The sequence below is a fragment of the Syzygium oleosum genome, unplaced genomic scaffold (genome assembly GCF_021117445.2).
Source record: "Syzygium oleosum isolate NSW1041296 unplaced genomic scaffold, Sole_v2.1 Sole_v2.15, whole genome shotgun sequence".
NCBI lineage: Eukaryota > Viridiplantae > Streptophyta > Magnoliopsida > Myrtales > Myrtaceae > Syzygium > Syzygium oleosum.
The window spans coordinates 3,216,455-3,241,400 of record NW_026607499.1 but is presented as its reverse complement, the minus strand read 5'-3'; the positions used below and the strand labels follow the sequence as shown (position 1 = coordinate 3,241,400).

The following is a 24,946-nucleotide window of genomic DNA, read 5'->3' as shown; positions in this document are numbered from 1 at the left end:
CACATGGAGGATGGGGGGTCGGGCGGTGCGGGATGATACGCCCGGCGTGTACACTTTAGCATGGCCATGTGAGCTTCGAGTTTCCATTATTAGTAAATATGATTAAAGGTGCTTGGCATTTCGGGCCTGGACTTGTCAATTTTGCGGTGGATTCTCTTTCTTGTATATTTTTCAGGCCTGAGCCCACAGCTCTTTGTAATTTTCTTGATCGTCGGAGAATCAATGATCACAACGAGGGTCCCCACCGAACCGATTGGTGGACGACACGACGAGGGTTTCCAGCAAGTTCAGTGGAGAACCCGTGACAAAGTCTTGCGCGTTATGGAATCAAATCTATGGTCACTTCATGACCATTTCTGGTGCGATTTTGCCCTGTGATTTTCCCACGTTAAAAAATCTGCAGTACCCCTTGCTCCACGCAGTCAATAACGTCGAGCTAGTGCTTCTGCATCGGGGCCGGAAGGTCTCACGTCCCCTTCCGCCCGCAAGACGGTGCGAATCGAAACATGACCGCCTAAATGAAACAACTACATACTTGGTGATCAAACAACGTACGTATGTTAAGACCCGCAAATCTTGAATCTGCGATTAAGGGCGCAATCCGGGACTCGCCGGTTCGGGCTTCCATGTCGGCCAATCCGGTCTAGGAAATCATTCACGACTCGTCCCGCGTCAACCCGCGTCAACGACCCCAACAAAAGCCAAAAGAAAAACTAGTGCAATCCAATCAAATTTCAGAGCGCGTGCGCCCAATAGAATCTAGTTTTCACGGCAAATTGACCGGGTCCTAAAGAGGGGGCTAGAACGTCGCAATTTGGACTCGTTCAAAAAGGGGGGGAGAGAAGATGACGTCGAAATTCAACCGGTTTGAAGTCGCCGGTCTCCGCCTAACCCCCTCAGCACCGTCGCTATTCAATACGTCGGGTCAAAAAGCTGGACCAGAGCACGAAGAACTGCTTCGTCCTTTGGATCGATTGACGTTACTGCCGCATTAAGAATTGGTCTGGAAAAAATCCGCAGGGTAAACCAGGGGCAGGGGCGCCAATGGGATGACCCGGATGGGACCGAGAGGCCCGCGTTTTATATTTGAATTCTCCCTTAGAATACTCGTCCCAAATCTCAACCGCAAAATGCCAGACACCATGATGCATCTGGAGTTGGGAGTTTGGAGTTGCTCTCCAACTCAACTCCCCCGGCAACTACCAACTCGTTGTCTGATCTCATGGAAGCCGAGATTCAAAATTACCCCGGTTCTCGATGTTTCTCGTGGATAGACCTCTCGAAAGGAGTCGTAAACTCATTTCTAAACCCATATATGATAAGCCGAGTTGTTGTATGGATTAGTTATATTCGGTAAATGGGTCACAGATTGGTTTAAACATAATATGGGTGTTAAATGGGATCATAAATGAGTTTACAACAATCTTAAACCCAACCTACCACCACGACTCTCTTTTCATTATTTCTCGCTCTCGCTCATTCTGCACTCTCACATCGGTTTGGGCATGGGATTTTCCTTAGATTGAATTAAATGTGTATGTTGTTTACACCAAAAAATGGCCAACTTGTCGACATGGTTTAGTCGTGGTCGATGAGCGTTTGTACCAAAGATCATCAAGGGACACATGGCAAAGGCATGAGGCAACGTGGAAGCAAATATTATCAAGTTGCCAACATAAAAGACCCATGTCAGAGGCATGTGTCATGTGTATATGTTTACACCAAAAAATGACCCATTTTTTGTTATTGTCAACAAGATCGGGAAAAACGAGCAGAAATTTTAGTTCTGCGCTAGTTCGGGAAAATGATCATAAATGTATCGATACATATCGGATTGATCTGATTCTAAAGCCAAAAGAACTAAGACTCATGGATCTACAACTTTTATGTTTTGAGTTTTCTCAAAAAAGTACTGTAGAGTCGTCTATTTTGGAAGGAAGTGAACGGTCGTGATTGATCAGAATGCGGAAATTTCAGTTATATGCTAGTTCAGGAAAATGGTCATAACTATATCGATACATATCGGATTGACCTGATTCCAAAGTCAAAATAACGAAAACTCATGGATATACAACTTTTATGTTTTGAGTTTTCTCAGAAAATTACTGTAGAGCCATCTATTTTGGAAGAGAAATGAACTGTCGTGATTGGTCAGAGTGCGAAAATTTCAGTTCTGTGCTAGTTCGGGAAAATGGTTATAGCATTATCGATACATATCAGATTGACCTGATTCCAAAGCCAAAAGAACGAAGACTCATGGATCTACAACTTTTATATTTTGAGTTTTCTCAGAAAATACTGTAGATTCGTCTATTTTGAAAGGAAGTGAATGGTCGTGACTGATCAAAATGTGGAAATAGGATAGGAACTTCAATCAAGAATAGCCAACTTGAAGGAATCGACCATTGTGGAGTCAACAATCTCGGATACAACTGTCGAAGAAGTAATCATCAATACAGTGGAGTCGAAGCAACAGCCAACGTAGTGGAGTTTCATAAACCGTCAAAGTAGTAGATTCAACGCAACCGTTGGAAAACCTCTAAGGAGTACACATGTATATTTTGAGATAACAGTTACTTGGAAGCATGATCATAAGGTAATTATTACTTGTAGACAAGATCGTGAGACAGTTATCTTGAAAGCAAGAAGCATTACATGAACATGAAGACAAGATTTTTCGGAATGGAAGAACATGGGTACAATTGTTGGAAACCGCTAAGGAGCAGTTATCACGCGACCATTATAAATATCACCGGCCATCTACTGGAGAGCCCCCCAACAAATCAAACAATATGTTATCTTTCAATTATCTTTACTTTCCTGTACCATGGTTCAGTCGTGGTCAATGAGCGTTTGTACCAAAGATCATCAAGGGACACATGACAGAGGCATGAGGCAACGTGGAAGCAAATATTATCAAGTTGCCAACATAAAAGACCCATGTTAGAGGCATGTGTCATGTGTATATGTTTACATCAAAAAATGACCCGTTTTTTGTTATTGTCAACAAGATTGGGAAAAACGAGCAGAAATTTTAGTTCTGTGCTAGTTCGGGAAAATGGTCCTAAATGTATCGATACATATCGGGTTGATCTGATTCTAAAGCCAAAAGAACGAAGACTCATGGATCTACAACTTTTATGTTTTGAGTTTTCTCAAAAAAGTACTGTAGAGTCGTCTATTTTGGAAGGAAGTGGACGGTCGTGATTGATCAGAATGCGGAAATTTCAGTTCTACGCTAGTTCAGGAAAATGGTCATAACTGTATCGATACATATCGGATTGACCTGATTCCAAATTCAAAATAACGAAGACTCATGGATATACAACTTTTATGTTTTAAGTTCTCTCAGAAAAGTACTGTAGAGTCGTCTATTTTGGAAGAGAAATGGACTATCGTGATTGGTCAGAGTGCGGAAATTTCAGTTCTGTGTTAGTTCGGGAAAATGGTTATAGCATTATCGATACATATCGGATTGACCTGAATCCAAAGGAAAAAGAACGAAAACTCATGGATCTACAACTTTTATGTTTTGAGTTTTCTTAGAAAAGTACTGTAAAGTCGTCTATTTTGGAAGGAAGTGAATGGTCGTGACTGATCAAAATGTGGAAATAGGATAGGAACTTCAGTCAAGAATAGCCAACTTGAAGGAATCGACCATTGTGGAGTTGACAATCTCGGATACAACTGTCGAAGAAGTAACCGTCAATGCAGTGGAGTCGAAGCAACAGCCAACGTAGTGGAGTTTGATAAACCGTCAAGGTAGTGGATTCAACGCAACCATTGGAAAACCTCTAAGGAGTACACATGTATATTTTGAGACAACAGTTACTTGGAAGCATAATCACGAGGCAGTTATCACTTGTAGACAAGATCGTGAGATAGTTATCTTGAAAGCTGGAAGCATTACATGAACATGAAGACAAGATTTTCGGAATGGAAGAACATGAGCACAACTGTTGGAAACCGCTAAGGAGCAGTTATCACGCGACCATTATAAATATTACCGGCCATCTACTGGAGAGCCCCCCTACAAATCAAACAACATATTATCTTTACTTTCATGTATCACATTTTATATTTCCTTAGCCGTAGTTTTCCTTTCGATTCGCATTGTCGATTAAATTCCGGCGTGTATCTTTATCCCGGGTGTTGCGTCGTCGATTAAATTCCGACGTTACATATTTGTGTACGTGTGTGGCTATATTTTCAAGCTTTGTCGTCGATTAAATTCCGGCACGGTTTGTACGTACAGTCCGATTCAAAGTAAAAGTTCGCAGTTATTTCTTATTTGCCTAGATATTTCCTGTCCGGAGTCCCCACAGAACCCGGTCTCCTCTCATTAAGAACCGAAGAACGATTTTCGGTGAATTATATTTCGTTGCGGGAACATTTCCGGCGAAACATAAGCGTTTTAACAATAGGGGTCGGGCCGGATATGTGTTAAGTACGAGTTGGGCTAGTTATGGGTCATTTGATTGACATTGCATGAAAATGAGTCAGAACGGGTTAAGTGGGTCTACTTTTTTTTTTTTTTTGGGTCGAAGTATGGGTCTACTTGTTCGTTTGACGGGTCGACTCGCGAGATCGGGTTGGCAAGGAGGAAAATCGGCGGCTTGTCTTAATTCGAGCGGATCGGAGCGACCCGTAAGTCTTCATACATGGCGAACTTGTAGCGTCACAACCAGAAGAGCCTAGGACATTGCAATACCGAACATAGCAATGCGGGACGAGGGGTGAGCTCTTCGTTTTGCCAATTGGGTGGCGGGCACGTGGCTTCCGATCATTCGCGGGTCGGGTCAAAGATGGTCCGCGCTGACGTGTCGCGGAATCCCCCCGGAGATGCATTTCGCCCTTTCCCTTTCCCCCTTTCTCGCGGTATGAACATGGAGAGAAAAATTGAAAGATTGGAACAAGAGATTCGCGCGACGGACGAAAGGGACATATAAATTAAAAATGATACTAATCTTTTCCCGTGCGGTGTGTACGCACGCTCATGCTTAATGGGATTATTATTATTATCATCCTATTTTTTTTAATCGAATTATTTATTTGAGCACGACAACTGTTGGGGTGACCAGCTGGCTTCTAAATTACGAAAAAAATATATATTAAAATAAACGGAAAAGGCGATGACGAGGTATGAAAACGAGCCGCGCAACATACAAAATGTGGTGAATCTTATATTCAGAAATGGCACTGAATGATGCAGCGATTCCTTACCCCACTCAAGATTTGATTTGATTTCTTTTCCCTTTATTTTTCCCTATATTGGTTTCTTTTATTTTAGAGTTAATACCACGGAAAATCTCAAACCGGTACGTCCGTGACAAATTTACTCCGAATTAATTTTTTTATTATAAAAAACTCGAAACCGGTGCGCCCGTGACAAATTTACCCTCCGTCGGTTTCCGTTAAATCTTACTATCAAATGACCGAATTAAATGACACATGATAATTGACGTGTCTACAAATTTGGGGGGGTTTTATCTCTCTGTTTGTCACGGGTTTATCAATTCGTGATGTTTCGTGATATTAACCCAATTTAACGGTCGCGAATGCTTTTTATGGTCAAAAAAATTAGTTTTGAGTAAATTTGTTATACGTGCACCCGTTCGGAGTTTTCATGGTGGTATTACCTTTTTATTTTCAATTATATGACCAGGTGCCCTTTTATGTTTTGGCCCCGGCAAATTCGAGGGGACAAGTCGGCCGGGGGGGGGGGCGGGGGGAGAGGCCTTTGTCATTTGCTACTTTTGGTCACGCAAGCCTTGCCCTTACGTGGTGGCTTCCTCGGGCCGTGATTGAAAAGTGCTCCTCCCTTCCTCTCTCCTTCGTTCGCCTCCGGTTTCATTGGCTAATGCCGGGCCAAACGTAGAAAAGAGAAAGGAAGGAACGAGGGGGCAACGCCGTGCGGTTGGTTCGTAGATACGTTCGAACCTGGAGGAAGGGTAAGGGAAAGCGAAAGCGAAAGCGAATCGCCCCGCTTGCTTTCTTCTTTTTTCAAGTTTTTGTGAGGTGTGGACACGCGAACAAGAAAAAGGGTCAACTTGATGTGCATGGGGAACATTTCGAAATATTGAAGCGGCGAGAATTCAAAAGGATCTTGGGGGTATCGAGGCGGCCGACAAAACTCGAGCTGCTGGGCCCACTGATTGTTCCGTGTTCTTCTTTTTTTTGGGACGGGGGGCGGGGCGGAGAAAGTATATTGGAAAGTATATTGGAAGTCGTAAGATTTGTCGCGAAAATGTAATTGAGTCCTGAAACTTTAAAAAAGTGCAATTGGGTCCTCAAACCCGTCAAATTGGTCCGATCAAGTTATTTTCGAAATTTTTAGGATTTGATTATACTTTTTCGAAAATTTGAGGACTCAATTGCACTTACATAACAAAATTTTTTTGACTTTTCCCGTGCACTTAACCCTGTTCTTTTTTATCGTGGTGGAAAGGGGCGGCCGGCATCGACAATCCCTTTCGAGCATTGTTGCAGAAGCTTCACGCTCACGACGGATTGCCCTATTTGAGCCATTGTACTGCCCTGCTAAACAAAAGATCTCAAATGTACCGCGAAAGTCGTGCTCATTAATTGCCAAACTCAAACATGTCTGAATTGACTAGCTATCGAGCTTTCCCGATAGAGAGAAAAGAAGTTGTGTCCGCGAACTTTTTCCGCTCTAGAAGCTTATAAAACCTGGGAAGGGGTTTTGATCGATAAAATAATCGAAAGGAATCTACTTCAACCGATATGCCTTTATTCACGGCTGCACATACCACGGAAATCACACTTGTAAAGGGTGGATAGAGGGGGGGGTCCGGGGTATCCTCATCTCGTCACTATGCTAGAGACTTCCCGAGGCTGAAAAGCGACGTGCCGCGCGCGCTTTTTTTTTTTTCTTAATTATTATATGTATGCTTATATATTCGCCTTTTTAATTTGTGAAAGTTCGAGTAAAATGGCGCGCGGTCAGGTCAAAGTTAGACTAAATTTCCGGTAGGATCCTATCTTACGGCGTCGGCCTTTCTTGTTGGACGGTGTGCAATCAAAAGGAGTTCCCCCAATTTCTCGTTCCCCTTGGAATTTGGCCCCCACGCCAAGCCTTCCCTTTTCGAGCACGTGCCAATTGTTCCCCGTTACGTTATTGACTTTTTCAAAATACGTTTTCCCACGTGAAAATTATAAAATCAAAAAGGCGGCACGGGAACTTTCGCGGCCGCTCGCGTCCTTTTTTCAACGAGGCGACCGACGGAAAATGAGCCGAGGACGCGCAAAATTCAAACGAATCGGGTTCGCGCATCGCGGGTTTTGGAAAAAAACGGCATGGTTGTATTTTGCACTATTTTCCTTGGCTTGTTAGGCGCCTAATGATTGGATTACCAAAACGGAAGGGCAAAATAGGAGTGGGGGAAGCAGATGGGCATATACGCAAACCAATCATTAATGTCGTGTGAGCCCCATGTATTGAGTCAACGGGTCTATTCATTAGTCACGTGAATCCCCGGATTAATTAGAAAAAGACTCGGGACGTCTCGTTTAATTAGGGCGACGAGGTTGACTTACAAGACGCGATGCATCTCTCGTAGACTGTTGCATCATTTCAGTAGGAATCACGGGCTCATTTTATTTAGCGAGAAAAAAATGAATGATCCGAAAAATCGTTTTCCTGAAAACGATCGCTCGAAATAATTGTTCGTTCAAAAACATTTTCATCATCGTTGCTTCATTTTTTTTTAGCGGTATGAATAATCATTTTTAGAAAAAAAAAATTTCAAATTACCTATTTTTCGCGAAATGGAAGCACGACGAGGATCGGGGCGAAGGCAGCATCCAAAATCCTGTCAACGTGGTGTGCAAAGTCAACGAAGAGTGTGTCGTCATTGAAAATTTTTTTTTTTTTTTTTGGGTCATTGAATTTGAAAAGGCAGTAACTGTCTCCATACGGTCGAGCTTTGTTTTTCATTTTCTCTAGAAGATAATTAATTTTAGTCATTGACTTTATATTTGCATTCTAATGGCCTAAATAAATAAATGAGTAAATTTCGGAAATTTGCTTTGGGGCCACACCGTTCAAGGAGAACGGCAATACCATGTAGTTTGACAAAAAAAAAATGGAGGGTTATTCAAGTATTACATATCACTACTATTCCTACTGGGGCTAGGATACCAAGACATTGATGCGGAAGCCATTAGAACTTCTAAAAATTCACTTTTCCAAACAACTTGACTTAATGTTTAGTTTTAATTTTCTAATTTCGTGTTGAGTTTTAAATTGGAATAATGACACAAACAGTCCTTAAACTTATGCCAATATGAAATGTGGTCCCCGAACTTTTAATTTGTTCAATGTGGTCTATGAACTTTTAATTTGTTCAATGTGGTCCATGAACTTTGATCCAATGTGCAATGTGGTCTCTGAACTATATGAAAATGTTCAATATAATCACTGCTTTTAAATTAATGGAAGAATTACGTTGAATATTTTCATATAATTCAAGGACTAAATTAAATATATACCAAAAGTTCATGGATGATATAGAACAGATTAAAAGTTCAATTACCATATTACATATTAGACTAGAAAGTTCATGAGTTTTTTTGTGTCATTTTCCCGTTTAAATTCAATTTCAAGGGCCGAAACTACAATGTTCAGCTTGTATGGAATCTATGCTACCGAGCACCTGGCTGACTCTAATCAATTGGCGCCCACAGCACTGAAATCATCGCATGGAAAAAGAGAGTAATTGAACATGCGATTCTATTGAAAGCAATCATCAAAGTAAGAGGCGGAAGTTACCCTAGTTCTTGTCTAGAAAGACGCCCGAATCATTGTGTTCGTAAGCTAATTCCCTAGCCAGGAATCTGTCATCCTCGAGGATCAAATTGACAATAGGAGAAAATCTCAAAAGCGTCCTCGCTTTTTGGTTCCACGCATCCAACATCATCCCTAATTTCGAATTTGCTACCCTTTTCACTTTTGAGATTTCATTTCAAACTACATTTGACATCAGTCGCTATTTTTAGATCACCGTGAGATATATGTAGATTTGTGCTCCGTCGCGACATTCGACTCAAACCCCCCGGATCTTGTCGAGCTCGGCGCCCCCGTCCCTTGATCCGAGCTTGGTAAAGAAGCGGGCCGAGAGAGACGGGCGTGGTGGAGGGCGTCCGCAACGTCGATCGGAGAGGCAAAGCTGGCAATGCCAGTTTATTTTGGTCCTTTCGAGTCGGGGGTGTTGGTCTGAAAGTGCAAATTGCAGGGTTCCAAAAGTGATAAGCCTATTTAATAAGGGGCATCAAATTTGTAAAAAGGTCTCTTAATTATCTTACCAAGGATAACTTAATTATAGGAACTTGTCCCACATGTCCAGCACCTTTGGGGCACCAGCACACGTTTTTCTGATCAAGACTGCACTAAAAACCTGGACAGGAAATTCGTTTTCCGGATCACCAAACTCCTCCTCTTTCTTTAACTTACTTATAAAAACAGTAATCATCACCTGTCGCTTGGAGGGGGCCTCCCTAATTGGCGGATTATAACAAGTCGAGCTTAATTAATCCGTGAATGGAAATGATTATGTCGGGCGAAAGGGGCGTTGGACATATGTGCAGGATACCTACTCCTCAGCAGATTCTTCCAGGGATTAGTTTTCCTTTTTTTTTTATAGGGCGGTGGAGTATTTTATGTTGGACAGAAGGGCAGCATCCGGGGATAGGATAAGGGAGGGTTTGGCTTGCATGATTGAATTGTTAAAATAAAGCAAATGAGTAGGTCCAACTTGAGAAGGGTAACGTCGTGCTGCGAAATGGCGTGGCTTGTGTATTTCGGCAAAGCATGTTTGAGAGTCGGGCTACTTAAAGAACTGGGAGGGATTAGCAAGCTATAATCGGTAAAGCGATGGTAGCTGTGGAGGTGGTATTGCGAACGCAGCGCCTTTTTTTCATAGCTGAAACCGTCGAGAGAAAGTTGCCCCGACTGCAGAGAGATATGTTTTAGTTTTGGCAAGGTATCCTGGTCTGTATTTTCAAGAAAAAGGTCTTCTTGAATTGTAATTCCATCGTCTTGTCTATATGAGTATTGGTTAATGTGAACACCACTGACCTTTTCAAGGAGGAAAATATCAAAATAAATTAGACTTAACGAATTTTTTCGCCGTGATATATGTAATTATTATGTACGTAGCAAATTACCACCGAAAAATTTGATTGCCGGAAAAATGATTGCAAAGCGAATGGAAAAGTGGTAGTAGAGTAGGATGTAGTTAAGCAAATAAAGTTTTGAAAATTTATGAAGATCATATAATAATCTAATCACAGCATTTGATTGGCCAGCCAATGACCCATGCGAGTTGATTCTCATTTGTTTTTTTTTTAAAATTTATCCAATCAAATCAGACCCATATTATTATTATTATTTTTTCCTATTTTTGTCAAAATCATAGCCCTCATTTTCTTCAAGCCAATCCAAAAAGACAACCCGTGGCCTCCTCGCTGACCAGCCTTGCCCTACATGAGGGGCACCACCCGGTCAAACCCCATTCATGTGATCATCACCGTATGCCCCATTTGCCGGTCCATACATTTCCCAAAGTAGAAAAAAAAAACAAAAAAAAAACAATTTTCTTCGTGACGATATCGTCACATTAAGATTGACCTACGAGAACAATATGAGCAAATGTGTTTTTTTTTAACGCTGAACGTGACTTATTTAAATACTCGGTCGAGTCTGTCGAATCCTTAGAACAATGTGTCAAAATGCTCGTCGATTAGTCAAATAATTATATGCACTTTATACACCAAAAAGAAAATAAAAAGGGAAAAAGTCACAAAAACTCACAAATTATATTCATTGTGATATATTTACCAAAAACTCCAAATTATGCTCATTGTGACTAATTTATCATGAATTTTTTTGTGACATAAAAAATCCAAAATCACATCAATTGTAACACATTTACCCTAAATTTTTCTTATGTATGTGATTATTTACCTTCCGTCAAATTTCTATTAGATGATTTTTTAGCCATGTCAACACCGGTATTTTCATTTCACTTGCCATGTCAGTATCATTTACCTTTCGACGTCCATGTGCCTGATTATTAACTATGCTTATTGAAGGAACTTTAACATGATAAATTATATATGTACAAATTCGGGGTTTGTAGTGGCTTTGTTTTTAAAGAAAAAAAAAGGGTGAAAAGTTGTGGCAATTTGGGTAATGATTGTCTTGTTGAAGGACGGCAATAAAAAGGAACTTTGTCACATCAAATTACAGAGAACGAGTTGGACAGCAAAAGACCTACGCCATAGACGGGGGAGAGGGTCTAACCTGGCCCTCTTTTTCCGATGACACCCTGCTTTTTGGACTATAAAATAGTGGGAAAAAACAGAGAAGGGTCGTTCGTGCCCACCCACCACCGCTCGATTACTAGAGCTTCCTTCATTAACTTCCAAGCTTTGTAAAGCTGGGTTGGTGGCGTGCCTCGGAAATCTCCCGTCGTTGAAACCGGTTTTGACTAAAATTTACCTATTTCTTTTCTCTACGTTGGATCTTTTCTCTACGTTGGATCTGACCATATGATCTGTTGTTGCAAATGCGCGGCAGAAACTTAATACCTTCATCTTAAGAAATTGCTAAGAAAAAATTTAGGTCCAAGCTCGTCAACATATTTAGTTGGATCCACTTTCGCTCAAAAATTTAAATCAATGAGTTATAGATCAACTTGGATATATATTAATTGCTCCACATCATACAAATTCTCCGACGTGGAACTTCTCTAACACAGCTCACATGTCTATTCTAACAATCTTCCCCTCATGTGTAAGCTCGGTGTTAGATATGACTCCCCCTTAATTTAGGATTTCTTTGTTGATATATTCACCAGACCGGAATACCAATTCTCCGATGTGAGACTTCTTTAACACAGCTCACATGTGTATTCTAATAATCTCCCCCTCGCGTGTGAGCTCGGTGTGAGGTATGACTCCCCCTTAATTTAGGATTTCTTTGTTGAAATATTCACCAGACCGGAATAAATTGGAGACTCACCAATCAACCATTGGCTCTGATACCATTTGTTGGGAGTGCGCATCAGAAGCCCAATACCTTCACCTGGGGAGATCGCCAAAAAGAAGCTCAAGTCCGAGCCCGTCAATATATCCAGTTGAACTCACATTCACTCAAAAGTTTAAATCAATAAGTTATGAGCCAACTTGAATATATTAACTGCTCCACAATATACTAATTCTCCGATATGAAACTTTTCTAACATAACTCACATGTGTATTCTAACACCATCAATGCACTCCCATAACTCCACCACCTGCACCCCCCTCTCATCCCCACTTCTTCATTTCTTTTTGTTTATTCTTTTTCTTCTTCTCTTGTTTCTTTTTTTTTTTTTTTTTATATCTTCATAGATTTTGTATTTGGTTAAATGTCCTAAATGGTCCTTGACCTTTGGTTTGATGTGCAACGTGGTCTATGAATTTCGAATTTTTTCAATTTAGTCATTGAACTTTAACCTGATGTGCAACGTCGTCTTTGAACTTTTAATTTGTTCAACATAGTTTATGGACTTTTAATACATGTTCAATTTAGTCCCTGGACTGTATAAAAATATTTAATGTGATCCTTGAGTCTCTTGGGGACTTTTATCGAACATGTACTAAAATTTCAGGAACTACATTAAAACACATTAAAATTTTATGGATAACGTTACACATTAGGCTAAAATTTAGGGATCATATTGAATAAATTTAAAGTTCATAGACCACAAAGTTCAAGAACCATTTGTGTCGTTATCTTTTCAAATTTCCGATTAAATAACTGAATCAGAAAGTTTTCGATGCTTGGTGCCTGCTTAAGATGGGATAAATTTTATCATATCCCGTGTCTGGTGCCTGCTCAATATAGGATAAAATCGGATATAAGAGGGATATAGCCTGGATAAAATTATCCCATATTAGAGGTGGGATAAAGGTGGATATGATTTCTCATATTCACATAAAAGTTATTTTTCCCAAATAACAAACTTGTTAAATTAATAATTAAAATAATATTTGAATTTTAATATAAAAATTCAAAATAACAAAAAATAACAACAATTTCGTTTTTATTTATTCCTATTTTTATTTATATATTCGAATTTATTTCAATCTTATGATATAAATTTCATATATACATAAATTTAGTTTTTATATTTACTGCATATTTTAGGTATATTAGTATAATTTACTATTTAATAAAATTTTATTAGAGAACGATGGAAGACGAAAAAAGAAATAAAAAAAGAAAAGAATTAATAAAGAGAGGGAAAGTATTAAAATAAATAAGCAAATAAAAATGAAGTAGGTATGATTGTCGCGAGAAATTTTTATCGTGTCCGTTCATGCAAATTTTAGGTTTATTTACATCGATATGACGTTTATATCAATTAATAGACACGGTAATATATAAAAATATCCGATTTTATTACTGCGATTCACTAAATAATAGATAAGTTACGGTAAATTTTTTAGATTTCATATCTTATTTTATTCAATTTCATAATGGCTAGAAATTCATACGATCAAAACGCATTGAGAATGACCAGAACGCGACAAAAAGGCATTCAGGTGATTCCCTTGGCCAGGCATTTTCGTCAATTCCGGGGAACTTTCGTGGAGCCGAATCTCATTAGCCGTACTTTTTCCTCTCCTCTCCTCCGCGAAGCTGCTGCTACGCAGCTCGCCCGCCGTTTTCTAGGGGGGGCGCGGCACGTGGGTTGAGCCGAAATTACCCAAATGCCCCCCTGGAAGAGTCCAGTCCCGGAAAAGTAAAGCGCGCGCGCGCGAGTTTGACCCGGCGTCGGAAGCCGAGCCGCCATCCGGGCGTCGAAAGTTCCGCCGGGGGGCCGAGCTTCGCGTCCCGCTGACCCGTTCCACGGGCTAATCATTAGACCAACCTCCCGCGTAACAAAGGGCCACCTCGCGAGGGGGAACGCGTTGACCGGCGACCGGGTCCGCCGGTCGTTTCGGGCGCCCGCCTCGTGATGGCCGAAAAGGCGCTTGGGGGAGGGAGGGGGGCACGAGACCCGCTGGTAACCGCCAGCTATCGAACGAAAGCGCTCCCCCCCCCCACAACACACGCACACGCGCTCTCCCGAAACCACGGGTCCCCGCGGCCCGCCACGCGGTTCCCCCGACCCCCACCTTCTTCGAAGGGAGGGCCACGTGTCGGCAAGCGCAGGCCCTCCGCCAGTCACGCGCGGCCACGTTGCGGGTGGGGGGTTGGCGGGGGTCGGCCGTTCGCTGGCAATCGAAGAGAGAGAGAGAGAGAGAGGCTCGAATTGCCGAGACTGCCCTCGGCTGGCAATTTGTTTGAGAGTGGCAACACGGTTTGTATTTGGGAGCGTTTGATGAATATTCCCACTGCTTTAATTTAAAAGCACGCTAATGGTGGCCACATTTAGATTTTTTGTAACTTGAAAATAAAATTTGTTCTTTTCCGAGATATATAATGTTAACAAAATAACGGATAGTGGAGAGAGATATCTGACGTAATTTTAAGAATAACGAACTTTTTAATGACACGATAAGTTCAAAAGGGAGGGAGCGGAAGGCAGCTATTTAAGGATAAATGAGATTTTTCTTATCAATTTTTTTATTTGAATGATAATTAAATGAAAATGAGATTGAAAATTAGTGGAAGATACCAGAGACGAACTCGTGAGCCCGCGAAATGAATCGGAATAATATTTTCCGAATACTACAACCTCGCGAGCCCTGTAAATTCGCCGTATGCATGCAAGTGATCCAAACACAAAATAGTTTGTATACAGTTGATGAGATTCGAACAGGTAGTTGCATTGCAGCTCTAGGACCGAAAATTTCGTTACCCTCGACTGACTGCGCTGACTTTTGGAGCTAATGAATTAAATAATCATTTTCTTATTACACTTATTAAGTCAATATGTAACTATTGAATCATTTACGTCAAAAAAAAATTAACGATATTAAATAAGGTTAATTTTATCAATCGCTAAATCTTTAGATATTCAATCATTTAGTAATGCTATCAATTATGGTCTAATTGAAAAATTGACACTAATTGATGTGCTTTCATCTACAATGAGTAAAACTCACTCTATAGATAAATAAAATTGTGCCAGTAATACCATGACATGACATGGCGCTATAATATTAATATCGTGACAACCATTTATCAAAATATAAAAGGAATTTGCAAAACATATAATGTAGACATTTATTGAATATTCAAATAAGTAACTATCATGATTTGCAATGTATAGCATGTCCTCTGCTACTAGACTCATTTCTTAATCCATGTTTTAAGAGCCGAGTTGTTATACGGGTTAGTTATACATCGAAAATAGGTTATAAATGGGTTTCGAGTGGTAAAACCATAAATAATAGAGCGCTAAATTAGTTCACAGCTTATTTAAACCTAACCCATCTTTAGGACTCCTCTCCCTCACTCGATTTCACACCCCTTTATGCCGTGCTCTCGCTTCAGTTTGGGCATGTATTTTTCTAAATCGGGTTAAATGTGAAAGCGCTCAAGCAACATTGTTCGAGTTTGGTATGTGTTTGGTATGCGCCGGGTCTAATATGAGCTGCCAGATTTGTAATTTGGGTCGTACCATTTTCGACTACGACCTGTCCTGGCATAAACACAGTTAACATTTCCAAAAAAATCGAATCTTTCTTACTAAGCTTGCGCGACAGGAGTCTCAATCAAAGATCCATATAGAAAAGGGGGGGCCGTTTCGGGGGAGGAGGAGGATATCGCCGTTCCGGAAAGGGAGGGCTAACTAACTAGGAAGGTAAGCGAAAGGGAAGGGGGCCTCGCGTCGGTACAGATCAGCAGTTTTCCAACGACAAAGAAGGGAGAAGTACACACACCCTCCAAAGCGGTTATTATCATCGTCGTCATCAACGGAAGGGAGGCGGTCAATATCCTCGCTGCCCGTTGAACCGATCCGAGCCGTGGGAAAATGGACGGTCGGATACCCGTACCGTCGCGTTGTTACGCCGCGCGTGATTATTCCCCCCCCCCCCCCCCCTTCCAGCAACTTTCCTTCTCTCTGACCACAACAGGAATCCAACCCCCCCCCCGTTTACCCCTTCGATAACGCCGTCCACTCCGAATTACCAAAAACGCCCCTGCAGTTCCCCCGATTCCACGGCCGACCCCGCGCGCGGCACCGGGGTCCGCCCAGGGGCCGAACGGTCAATTCCGAAGGAAGGCGAGCGAAACGGGGTTTCCTTTTTTTTTTTTCCTGTGTTTTTTTGTCTGGGGTCGCGAAACGCGTTCTGGCCGGCGAAGCGTTTGGTTGAACCACCTAACAACCACCACTTTTCTTCACGCACTCCCACTCTTTATCTCATGAAATAAATAGATAAATAAATCGATTAAAAAAATAACGCCCTTTCTTTTTTCTTTTTTTATTGAGGAGACTTTTCTCGAGTGAAATGAATCTTCCTCACCAAAAAAAAAAGAAAGGAAACAAAAAATAATTTAATTTTAATTTTTTTTTTTGGCAGCAGAAAAAGCAATTCCATTGCGGAGTATATAAAACTATAAATTATGGCCTCAGCGCTCTTTTTCGGTTTTCCAAAGCCTCCCCTTTTCTCTGCTTTTAGTTTTCCTCCCACTGTTCTCTCCCTCCAATTTTATTTTCCCCCGCCCTTTATTCTAATTTTTTTTTTTCGCCAGTAATACCTCGCCGGCGAACCTCCCTCCCCTCGCCGGAAACCTCCGTCCCTCCGGCGTACGTACCCGCCCTCCGCCCGCGGGGCCGCTCGGTTCCTCCGCCATTGGCGGCGCCTCGGGCTCCCGGCGAATTCCTCGGCTCTCCGTGGTGGGGGGTGGAATGCCCCCTGGATCTCCGCGTCCGCGACGGTGAGCTCGCGTCTGGTGGCGGTTCGCCAGAATGTGGCGTGGCTGAGGCCGTTTGGAGGCCCGTGGTGGATCCGTTGAGGTCGGGATCGTGATCTAGGGTTTGTTTGCTGCGCGTTTGGTCTCGGTTTTTGCTCGTTTGGCTGTTTGTTCGGCGAGGCTCGTGAAGGACGGAGGCCCGCAGGTACCGTCTCCGTGATGAGATGGTAAGTCAATCATCTGTTTTTTTTTTTTGTTTTTTGTGTGGTTTGTTTCTCGTTTTTGTGGTTTGCATTACGAGATTTGTTCCTTCTTCTGGATGAAATTTTACGGGCTTTCGTTCTCCCATTCACGCTCCAGATCCTGGACTGATGCTTTTTTTCAACCGGAAGAAACGAATTTTCTCTTGAATTTCTGCATTTACTGTGGAATTTCTGGAAATTTCCGCTGACGTATTCCATTGCTAGTTAATTGTCTCGTAGCCCGTTTGATCCGTGGAGATATAAATGCGCCTTAGGCATATTTAGTAATTAATAATAATAAACCGCGAAATTGTAATTTCCTTGCGATTTCTGGAAACATGTCATTTTCTGTGAAATACTCTCTTTCTGAGAAAGTACCGTGTTAACCGCAAAAATGCATTTTGAAGATGTGAGTGCGTGATGCGGGTGTGGGTCGTTTGTTGCTCGAACGAGAGATAGAATATGAGTTGAATTTTACTCCTTTTTAGGGAGCCGTCGATGTAGAAAGTACGGCGATCGTTGTTAAGGGCGCATAACAGATGGATTTGACCAGCCCTGTATTTTAGACGGATAATGTTATAAAGATAGCGCAATTACACCTTTCCTGTTGTTTTATGACCAGCCAATTCCGTATCATTCGGCGAAAAAAAAAGTGGTGGTATCGGTCTCATTGATATCGGACGGTCATGCTTGGCTGAGTAGGAGTTTTCTTTTCATCCCCTGCCAATTAGTCTGTATAAACTGACGAATATTCTCTGGAGAAGTGAGTTTTGGGAGGAGTTTGGATTTTGGCTCGTTCGACATGTGAACGCACCTTCAGGGAAAGCGGGTGGGCATTGTTGAGGATTTGACTAGGTATTTAGTCACTGTGTAAGCAATGTGAAACATGCCTTTGGTTATTTGACTGGTTATGAAAACATTTTACGTCGAACTCCATGACTATGCTCTAAATGGCCATTTTAAGCTCGCATTAACTTTTCCTTGGAATTAACTGATGAGTATGCATTACTAGTAGAATTTTTGTGTCGGACATGATTCCTGTGCTACTTTCTTAACAGTACAAATTACATTGGTTTTTTTGTTATATGCTGAAGCTCATAACTTACGGTTAGAATGTGACAATTTTTTTCCCCATTCAATGTTTAGATTTTGATCTTGGTACTTCTGTCCTGTATAAAGCGGTGTGTGATTGGTCATCTCCTAACTATTCGATTGCACTTTCCTAGTTATTCTAGTTAGCATGGTGTTTTGATTCTCTGAATTGTTGCCTTTTTACTCTAACGGGTGCCAATAGATTGATTTTTTGAGCTTGGTTTTGATTTTCCAATTCGTTCGGTTTCTTCATGTACACTTACCTTTTCTTAATGCAGGTGGAAGGAAGGGTTTGTCTGTCTAGAGAAATTTCTAATGCTTTGGAGTTCCTGAAGCGTAAAAGGCTTCAGAGAATGAAAACTGAAAGTGTCATGGAGACTGATGGTCTGGTTAATGTAATAAATAGAAGTGGAGGAGATGCATTGAGAGCTTCAGCTTCGTGTGGTGTGAGAATACATGGTAATCCTGATTCACTTCATCCATCACACGGGGCTTCAACTGGGAAGGATGTCTTCCCAAAGCGGAAGGTAGAAAAGTTCTCTATGAATGATTTTCAATGGACCAACCAAATTCCAGAGTGTCCTGTTTACTATCCATCAAAGGATGAGTTTGAGGATCCTCTAGTTTACTTGCAAAAGATAGCTCCAGAGGCTTCAAGATATGGTAAATTGCTTGGACAACTTGGACTTCTTCTGAATTTTTCAAATTGGGTTTTTTTGCAATGTAGTTGTTCATGGAAGGGCACATTCCATCTACCTCATTACTGCATAGGTTTCAAATAATCAGAACGTAAACATATGAACGGACAATTTTTATGAAAAATCCTGTTGCGTGTTTGTAAAGATAACATGATTGAAGTGAGATGGTAACACAATTCAGCTTGCATTCCATGTGTGTAGTTATGGGTAGCTTGTTTCCATCATGAAGAAATGGCTCGTTGAACCTGATATATATTTGTCAAGTTGCGTGCAGAATGTATTGGGAATGTGAGTATTGCCAAATGTGTCGTGTGCTCGATATTTGTCTTATGCTTATCCAAAGATACCGAGACTTGAAACCCTTGTGACCTTTTTTGAGATCTCCTTGGAAGCAATAAATATTAAGGTGTGCAACTTAATAGTGTGATGGATGTACTTTATTTGTGTCGAGCGGTAACGTAGAAATTATGTTGTCACAAGCTGCTTGAACATGGAAGTTGTGGTGCCATATCGTTTGATATTTAAAGTCCTTTGTAACCCTGTTTTCTTTGCTAACAATTTTGGAATTCGTATTCTTTTGTTTTCTTACCACATCTGTGCTAATCTGTCAGGTATATGCAAAATTATTTGTCCTTTAAATGCTTCTGTCCCTGCTGGGGTTGTATTGACGAGGGAGAAAGCAGCATTCAAATTCACGACTAGAGTACAACCTCTTCGTTTGGCTGAGTGGGATTCTGATGACAGGGTCACCTTTTTCATGAGTGGAAGGTGATTTTTCTTGTAATGCTGAACAATGTTTACCTGATTGTCCCTCTGTCCGTGACTCTCTCTGCTGATGAGTACATATTTGCATTCCAGGAATTATTCTTTTCGGGAATTTGAGAAGATGGCAAACAAGGTTTTTTCTCGAAGATATCAAAGTGTTGGATGTCTTCCAGCCACATACATGGAAAAGGAATTTTGGCAAGAAATCGCTTGTGGAAAGACGGAAACTGTTGAATATGCTTGTGATGTTGATGGTAGTGCCTTCTCATCTTCTGACACCGATCCACTCGGAAGTAGTAAATGGAACTTGAAGGTGAGGATCTAATTTTTACTTGCTATCTCCTCATGTTTTTCTTTAATCCTTAATGCGGTGTTTTCTATTTAAAGCATATTCAGTGATGTTTGATAATTCCGGCTGGCGAGCCAGAAGTTATCATGTATATTGCAAGTCATCATACTCTTCTATCTATATTCCGACCCAGGATAATAAGCTCATGAGCTTGGTCGGACACTTTGCTTGCTTCTAGGCTTGGCCTATCTAGTTTTCCTCATAACTTTATTTCTGTTTTGACTTCAGAATCTCTCACGCCTGCCCAAGTCTGTTTTACGTCTGCTAGAAACTGCAATTCCGGTACCAATTTAACTTACCTTCTTCTGTCATCCTTATGTCTATTACCCTCTGGTCCTTATGCATAGTGATTATTCCAGGGAGTGACTGATCCCATGCTTTATATCGGAATGCTCTTTAGTATGTTTGCGTGGCACGTGGAAGATCACTACTTGTACAGGTATAAATAAAGGTTAATGCTCCAGCACTTTTAAATAACTTTTTCCTTAGATTCCGAGTATCTTCTTTTAATTTTTAGCCTTTCTACTGAGTATCTTCTTCACCTTTTGCTTGCAGTATCAATTATCACCATTGTGGAGCTTTTAAAACTTGGTATGGAGTTCCCGGTCATGCAGCTTTGGATTTCGAAAACGTAGTTAGGGAGCATGTTTATACCACTGATATTCTATCTGCCAATGGTGAGGATGGAGCTTTTGACTTACTTTTGGGAAAAACAACTCTATTTCCCCCAAATATTTTGTTAAAACACGACGTCCCAGTCTTCAAAGCAGTTCAGAAGCCTGGGGAGTTTGTTGTAACGTTCCCACGAGCATATCATGCAGGATTTAGCCATGGTAAGATTATGTAATAACTTTGCTTGATTTGATGCATAATTAGACAGTTGCGTCCCTGGCTCTCTCTCATGCACATGCGCATGCATGCACACATGGAAGTGCTCGTGCATGTGCATGTTTGCACGTACGTATTTGATGTGTACATCGAGCAGAGAAAAAGAACTCCCCGCTCAAACTTGTATGAGTTTTTTTTCCTTTTATTTTGCAAGTTTTACTAATAGGTCTCCAACTATTTAGGTTTCAATTGTGGCGAGGCAGTGAACTTTGCACTTGGTGATTGGTTTCCTCTTGGAGCCATAGCTAGCAAGCGCTATGCACTTCTAAACAGGGTTCCCTTGCTACCTCATGAAGAGCTCCTCTGTAGAGAAGCAATGCTTCTCAATGCAAGCCCAGAACTAGACTACTCATCTGCAGACTTGGCGTCCCACCGTAGTATACAGATTTCTTTTGTGAAGCTGATGCGCTTTCAGCATCGTGTTCGCTGGTGTCTAATGAAATCAAGGGCATGCGCTGGTGTATGCCAAGTTTCACATGGAACGGTTGTCTGTAGTCTATGCAAGCGCGACTGTTATGTAGCATATCTCAACTGTGCCTGTCATTCCCAACTCATTTGCCTACGTCATGGTACTCTTTGCTTCTACATCATTGCTTTTGGCTGACGACTTCCTCTTTCTTGTTTTCTGATTATTAATGGCTTATTGCAATTGTCAATGACTTCTTCAGATATTGAATCACTAAAATCTCCATGTGGAAGCAATTATACACTCTTCGTGAGGGATCACATATTAAAACTGGAGGCAGCAGCCAAGAAGTTTGAGCAGGACGAGCAGATATTGGAGGATATCCGTCGGGATAAAGGCAGCGATAAGGAATTGTTTTCTATTCCAAATATATTCAGTGACAGTTATGAGGATAGATACTTCCCTTATTGTGGCATTCATCCACTTCCTCTAGACACTCATAATGAGTCACCAGAGTTGGACGGTATTGAGAGAGAACCCAAACTTATCAATGGAAGAAGAGATTTGGAACCCGAAATGCATCAACCATACCTCTCCTCAGTTCATCCGACTCATTCAAATTGTATGCTGGCTCAAAGCTCATTAATTATTGATGATGTAAGATTCAGATATTAATTCCCGCCTTTTTTAATCTCGCATAATGTATAGTTTAGGAAGTCACAGATAAGCTTGCTTTGTGACTGCTGGTGGTACAACATGATTTTTTAACTATATTTAGGTGTCAGCTCTCTGATCTTTAGTCTGGTAATATCTTTGTGCAGAATGCGGGGGATCATGTTTTTGAGACGCCAATTATTAACTCTGACAAACTTTCTGAAAATCTGTCTCGCAATGCATATGAATCATCCGTCTCCTCTTTGTCATATGATGATTGCACGAGTGCCCATCAGGATAGACTCCATGATTCAGCGAGGAGGTCTGGTCAATATAGTGATGACTCTGATACAGAGATATTCAGGGTTAAGCGACGCTCGTCTGTGAAAGTGGAGAAGAGGAGTAGGCATGATTCCTTGCCCTCGCAGCATTCTGGACACCAGGTGTAGTTTCAGTCTCTAGTGCCACATTTTGTTGAAATTTTTTCCTGTTGTTTGTTGTCGTGTTGTTTTTACTGTCTTCAAGTTAGAATGTAAGAGTGGTTTTTTGACTGTTGAAAGTAAGGATAGGTCTTGATACATTTTATTTGGTTGATTAGTTTGCCTCAAATTGTGATAATTCATTAGTTGAGTGTAGCTTAGAAATAAACATTAGCCATACTAATCAGGAGATCAGTATTGAAGTTCTTGTGGAGCAACTGCTTGCCTTCAAGCTTTTTGGGGGTTTAGATGCTTTCTTTTAGAGCAACTTTTTGGTTTACATTTAATTTCTATCTAGATTGCTGGTATGTTCTATGTCCAACCTTCGAGTTTTAGTGAATAATGCTGGACATCAACATCTAACATTGAAATTTGCCTTCTGGCTTGTGCATGTAAATGCAGGGATTGAAGCGATTGAGAAAACAACAATCTGATCGTGGGCAGTTGATGCAGTCACATTGTCACAGGTCTGATGGAACAAGATATGGCGTTGGTGCATCTGCTCATCAAAGGGAAACTCCAGGAACCAGTTCCAGGGACAGGTTTGCTAAAGGATCTTCTGTAATATCTATTAAGTTTAAGAAATTGTCTAATGAGGAAGTCCAGAACAAGGCCGAATGCCAAGCAAAGGATAGGTTCCAATACGAGTTGGGAAAGGCCGTGAGGGAACCTCCCCCTTTAGAGATTGGTCCAAAGCGCCTTAAAGTCAGATGCCCATCGTCGTCAGGGTCAGAGCGAAGGTTGGATTAAAGTTTAGGTTTGGACTCAGAAAAGTTTAGGTCTTTGTAAAGCAAAGGAGAAATTTGGTCTTGCCTTACTCTGCAGCACATTCTAGAGCCTGAATCCGCTAACATTTATTTCTCCAATGGGGTTCTAACGACACGGAAGAAGATTGATTTGGGAGCAGCAAGAACACATTAACCTCAATTAGGATAAAAATTCAAATTCTTTGTGCAAGCCTCGTAAGTGGGAGGCGATGCACCGAATGACGATTCTTGGGTTTCTCGGGCCGGGGGTTGTTTTTGCTTCTTGGGCAGGGGAACCTTCCAGCAAAGCTCAAAGTTGGATTGGCGTTTTAATTTTTAGTTGATGTACATTTTGTTTCTAATCCAGATTTGTTTTTGGGTCGAGGGAAATTGGCCGCGGCCACTGTTCCCTACGATTAACATGCTGCTGCTTCCCCCCTGGTAGGTTCTTTGATTCTTTGTTTAACCTTTTTTATTTTCATGGCAATGGGTCGTTGTATGCTGAACTACATGAATAAGTAGTGAAGAAATGTCTTCTCTTTCTCCTCAATGTGAGATGATTCTCTTATTCTCGGTGCTCTGTCTTTGTATATTTTGCTTCTATAACTGGGGTAGTAGGTAAACTCTTCACCCTGGTGGTGTTTTTCCTTATATATTTTTGGAATAAGTTGTTCCAATCATGGAGAAACTCTAACCACACCGTTAACCAACGATACGATGAAAGCTTGGAGCGCGTCTTTCATATTCTGACTAAAAGAGAAAAGCCCTACTTCAAGCCATAGTGACCCGCTTAAGGCCCTTTTCCTTTCTGGGCCTCTGTCATCAGCTTTTATACGATCGCTCCACCCCACAGAATTCTTACCCAAAAGCCTTCAAGTCAACGGGAGCTTCGTTCTCTCTACTTTGAAAAATCGAGGATATGGCGACTTTCATGAATTGCTTATTCAGTGCTGAATGAATGGTCAGCTAACGTTCAATAACTTTACTGGGCGAAAAGGCCGATACTATGCAGGTTTACACGATCTCTCCAAAAGAGTGCTCAAACATTCTCAAGCTATGTCATGTTTGAGAGTTTATCATAACGAGCAATATGTGCCAACATTCTATTGTGTGCATCTTTGGCTGCAATCAAGCGGAGAGAGAAAGAGAGAGATCTTTTCTTACTTTAATCAGTAGGCGGGACCAGCAATCCAACTGTGAATCTTGACCTTCTTGACACAAGCACCCTATTCTGATGTGATTTCGATTTTCCTGTGCGTGAAAAGTTATTGTAGGGCCGACCCCTCCTCTCCTCCAATAATTCCCCAACCTTTGTGTTCCAAGAAGGGAATAAAAAAGATTAGTGTGGAATTGGAGGAAAAAGCGAAACGAACAAGGGAAATTAGAGAACAAGAGAAAAGGAACAAAAACCAAATCAATCATGTTAATGGGTTCTTGTCAAAATCTGCATCTCTCTCCCTCCCCTTTCCGGCATAATGATCTCTCCGGATTTGTAGGGCACTGACGGGTCACACTTATTCCGAGTCTCCAATGAAAGATCCTGTGTGTTTCTCCTCTTTTTCGTTCTTTGGTTCTTGTCCTTGAAATTAAGGATCTGATTACCCACTTTTAGCTCATGAGAGAGAATATGGAATACATGAAACTGGGCACTTAAACCGCTTTTCAAGTCTTGTTCGTGTGGGTTTCACTTTGGAAGCAATCATCTTTTCTTTGATTTCCAGCGTGTTTGATCACAAGTTCCCAAGCATATT

At 41.3% G+C, this 24,946-nt stretch overlaps 1 protein-coding gene across 3 annotated transcripts; it reads left to right on the top strand.

Annotated features, from left to right (window-relative positions):
- The first annotated feature begins 16,589 nt into the window (after positions 1-16,589).
- On the top strand, positions 16,590-23,745 carry LOC115678146 (lysine-specific demethylase JMJ13). 3 transcript variants are annotated; one of them, XM_030601462.2, is made up of 11 exons: positions 16,591-17,103; positions 18,489-18,873; positions 19,520-19,676; positions 19,767-19,986; positions 20,251-20,304; positions 20,382-20,461; positions 20,578-20,855; positions 21,093-21,479; positions 21,579-21,973; positions 22,138-22,413; positions 22,852-23,745. In XM_030601462.2, exons 1-11 carry the CDS (start codon positions 17,101-17,103, stop codon positions 23,197-23,199), a joined length of 2,583 nt encoding a protein of 860 aa, XP_030457322.1. In that variant the 5' UTR covers positions 16,591-17,100; the 3' UTR covers positions 23,200-23,745. The 3 variants fall into 3 exon arrangements, with proteins under 3 accessions (XP_056174515.1, XP_030457322.1, XP_030457321.1); XM_056318540.1 differs by lacking the exon at positions 21,093-21,479 and having other exon boundaries at positions 16,590-17,103; XM_030601461.2 differs by lacking the exon at positions 16,591-17,103 and having other exon boundaries at positions 18,483-18,873.
- The last annotated feature ends 1,201 nt before the right edge of the window (positions 23,746-24,946 follow it).

Bases quoted from the DNA above. Each gene is read 5' to 3' on its own strand.
- LOC115678146 (XM_030601461.2), top strand. From the start codon at position 18,483: ATGCAGGTGGAAGGAAGGGTTTGTCTGTCTAGAGAAATTTCTAATGCT. The intron at 19,677-19,766 runs GTGATTTTTCTT...TTTGCATTCCAG, and splicing joins ACCTTTTTCATGAGTGGAAG to GAATTATTCTTTTCGGGAAT. The intron at 20,856-21,092 runs GTAAGATTATGT...CCAACTATTTAG, and splicing joins TCATGCAGGATTTAGCCATG to GTTTCAATTGTGGCGAGGCA.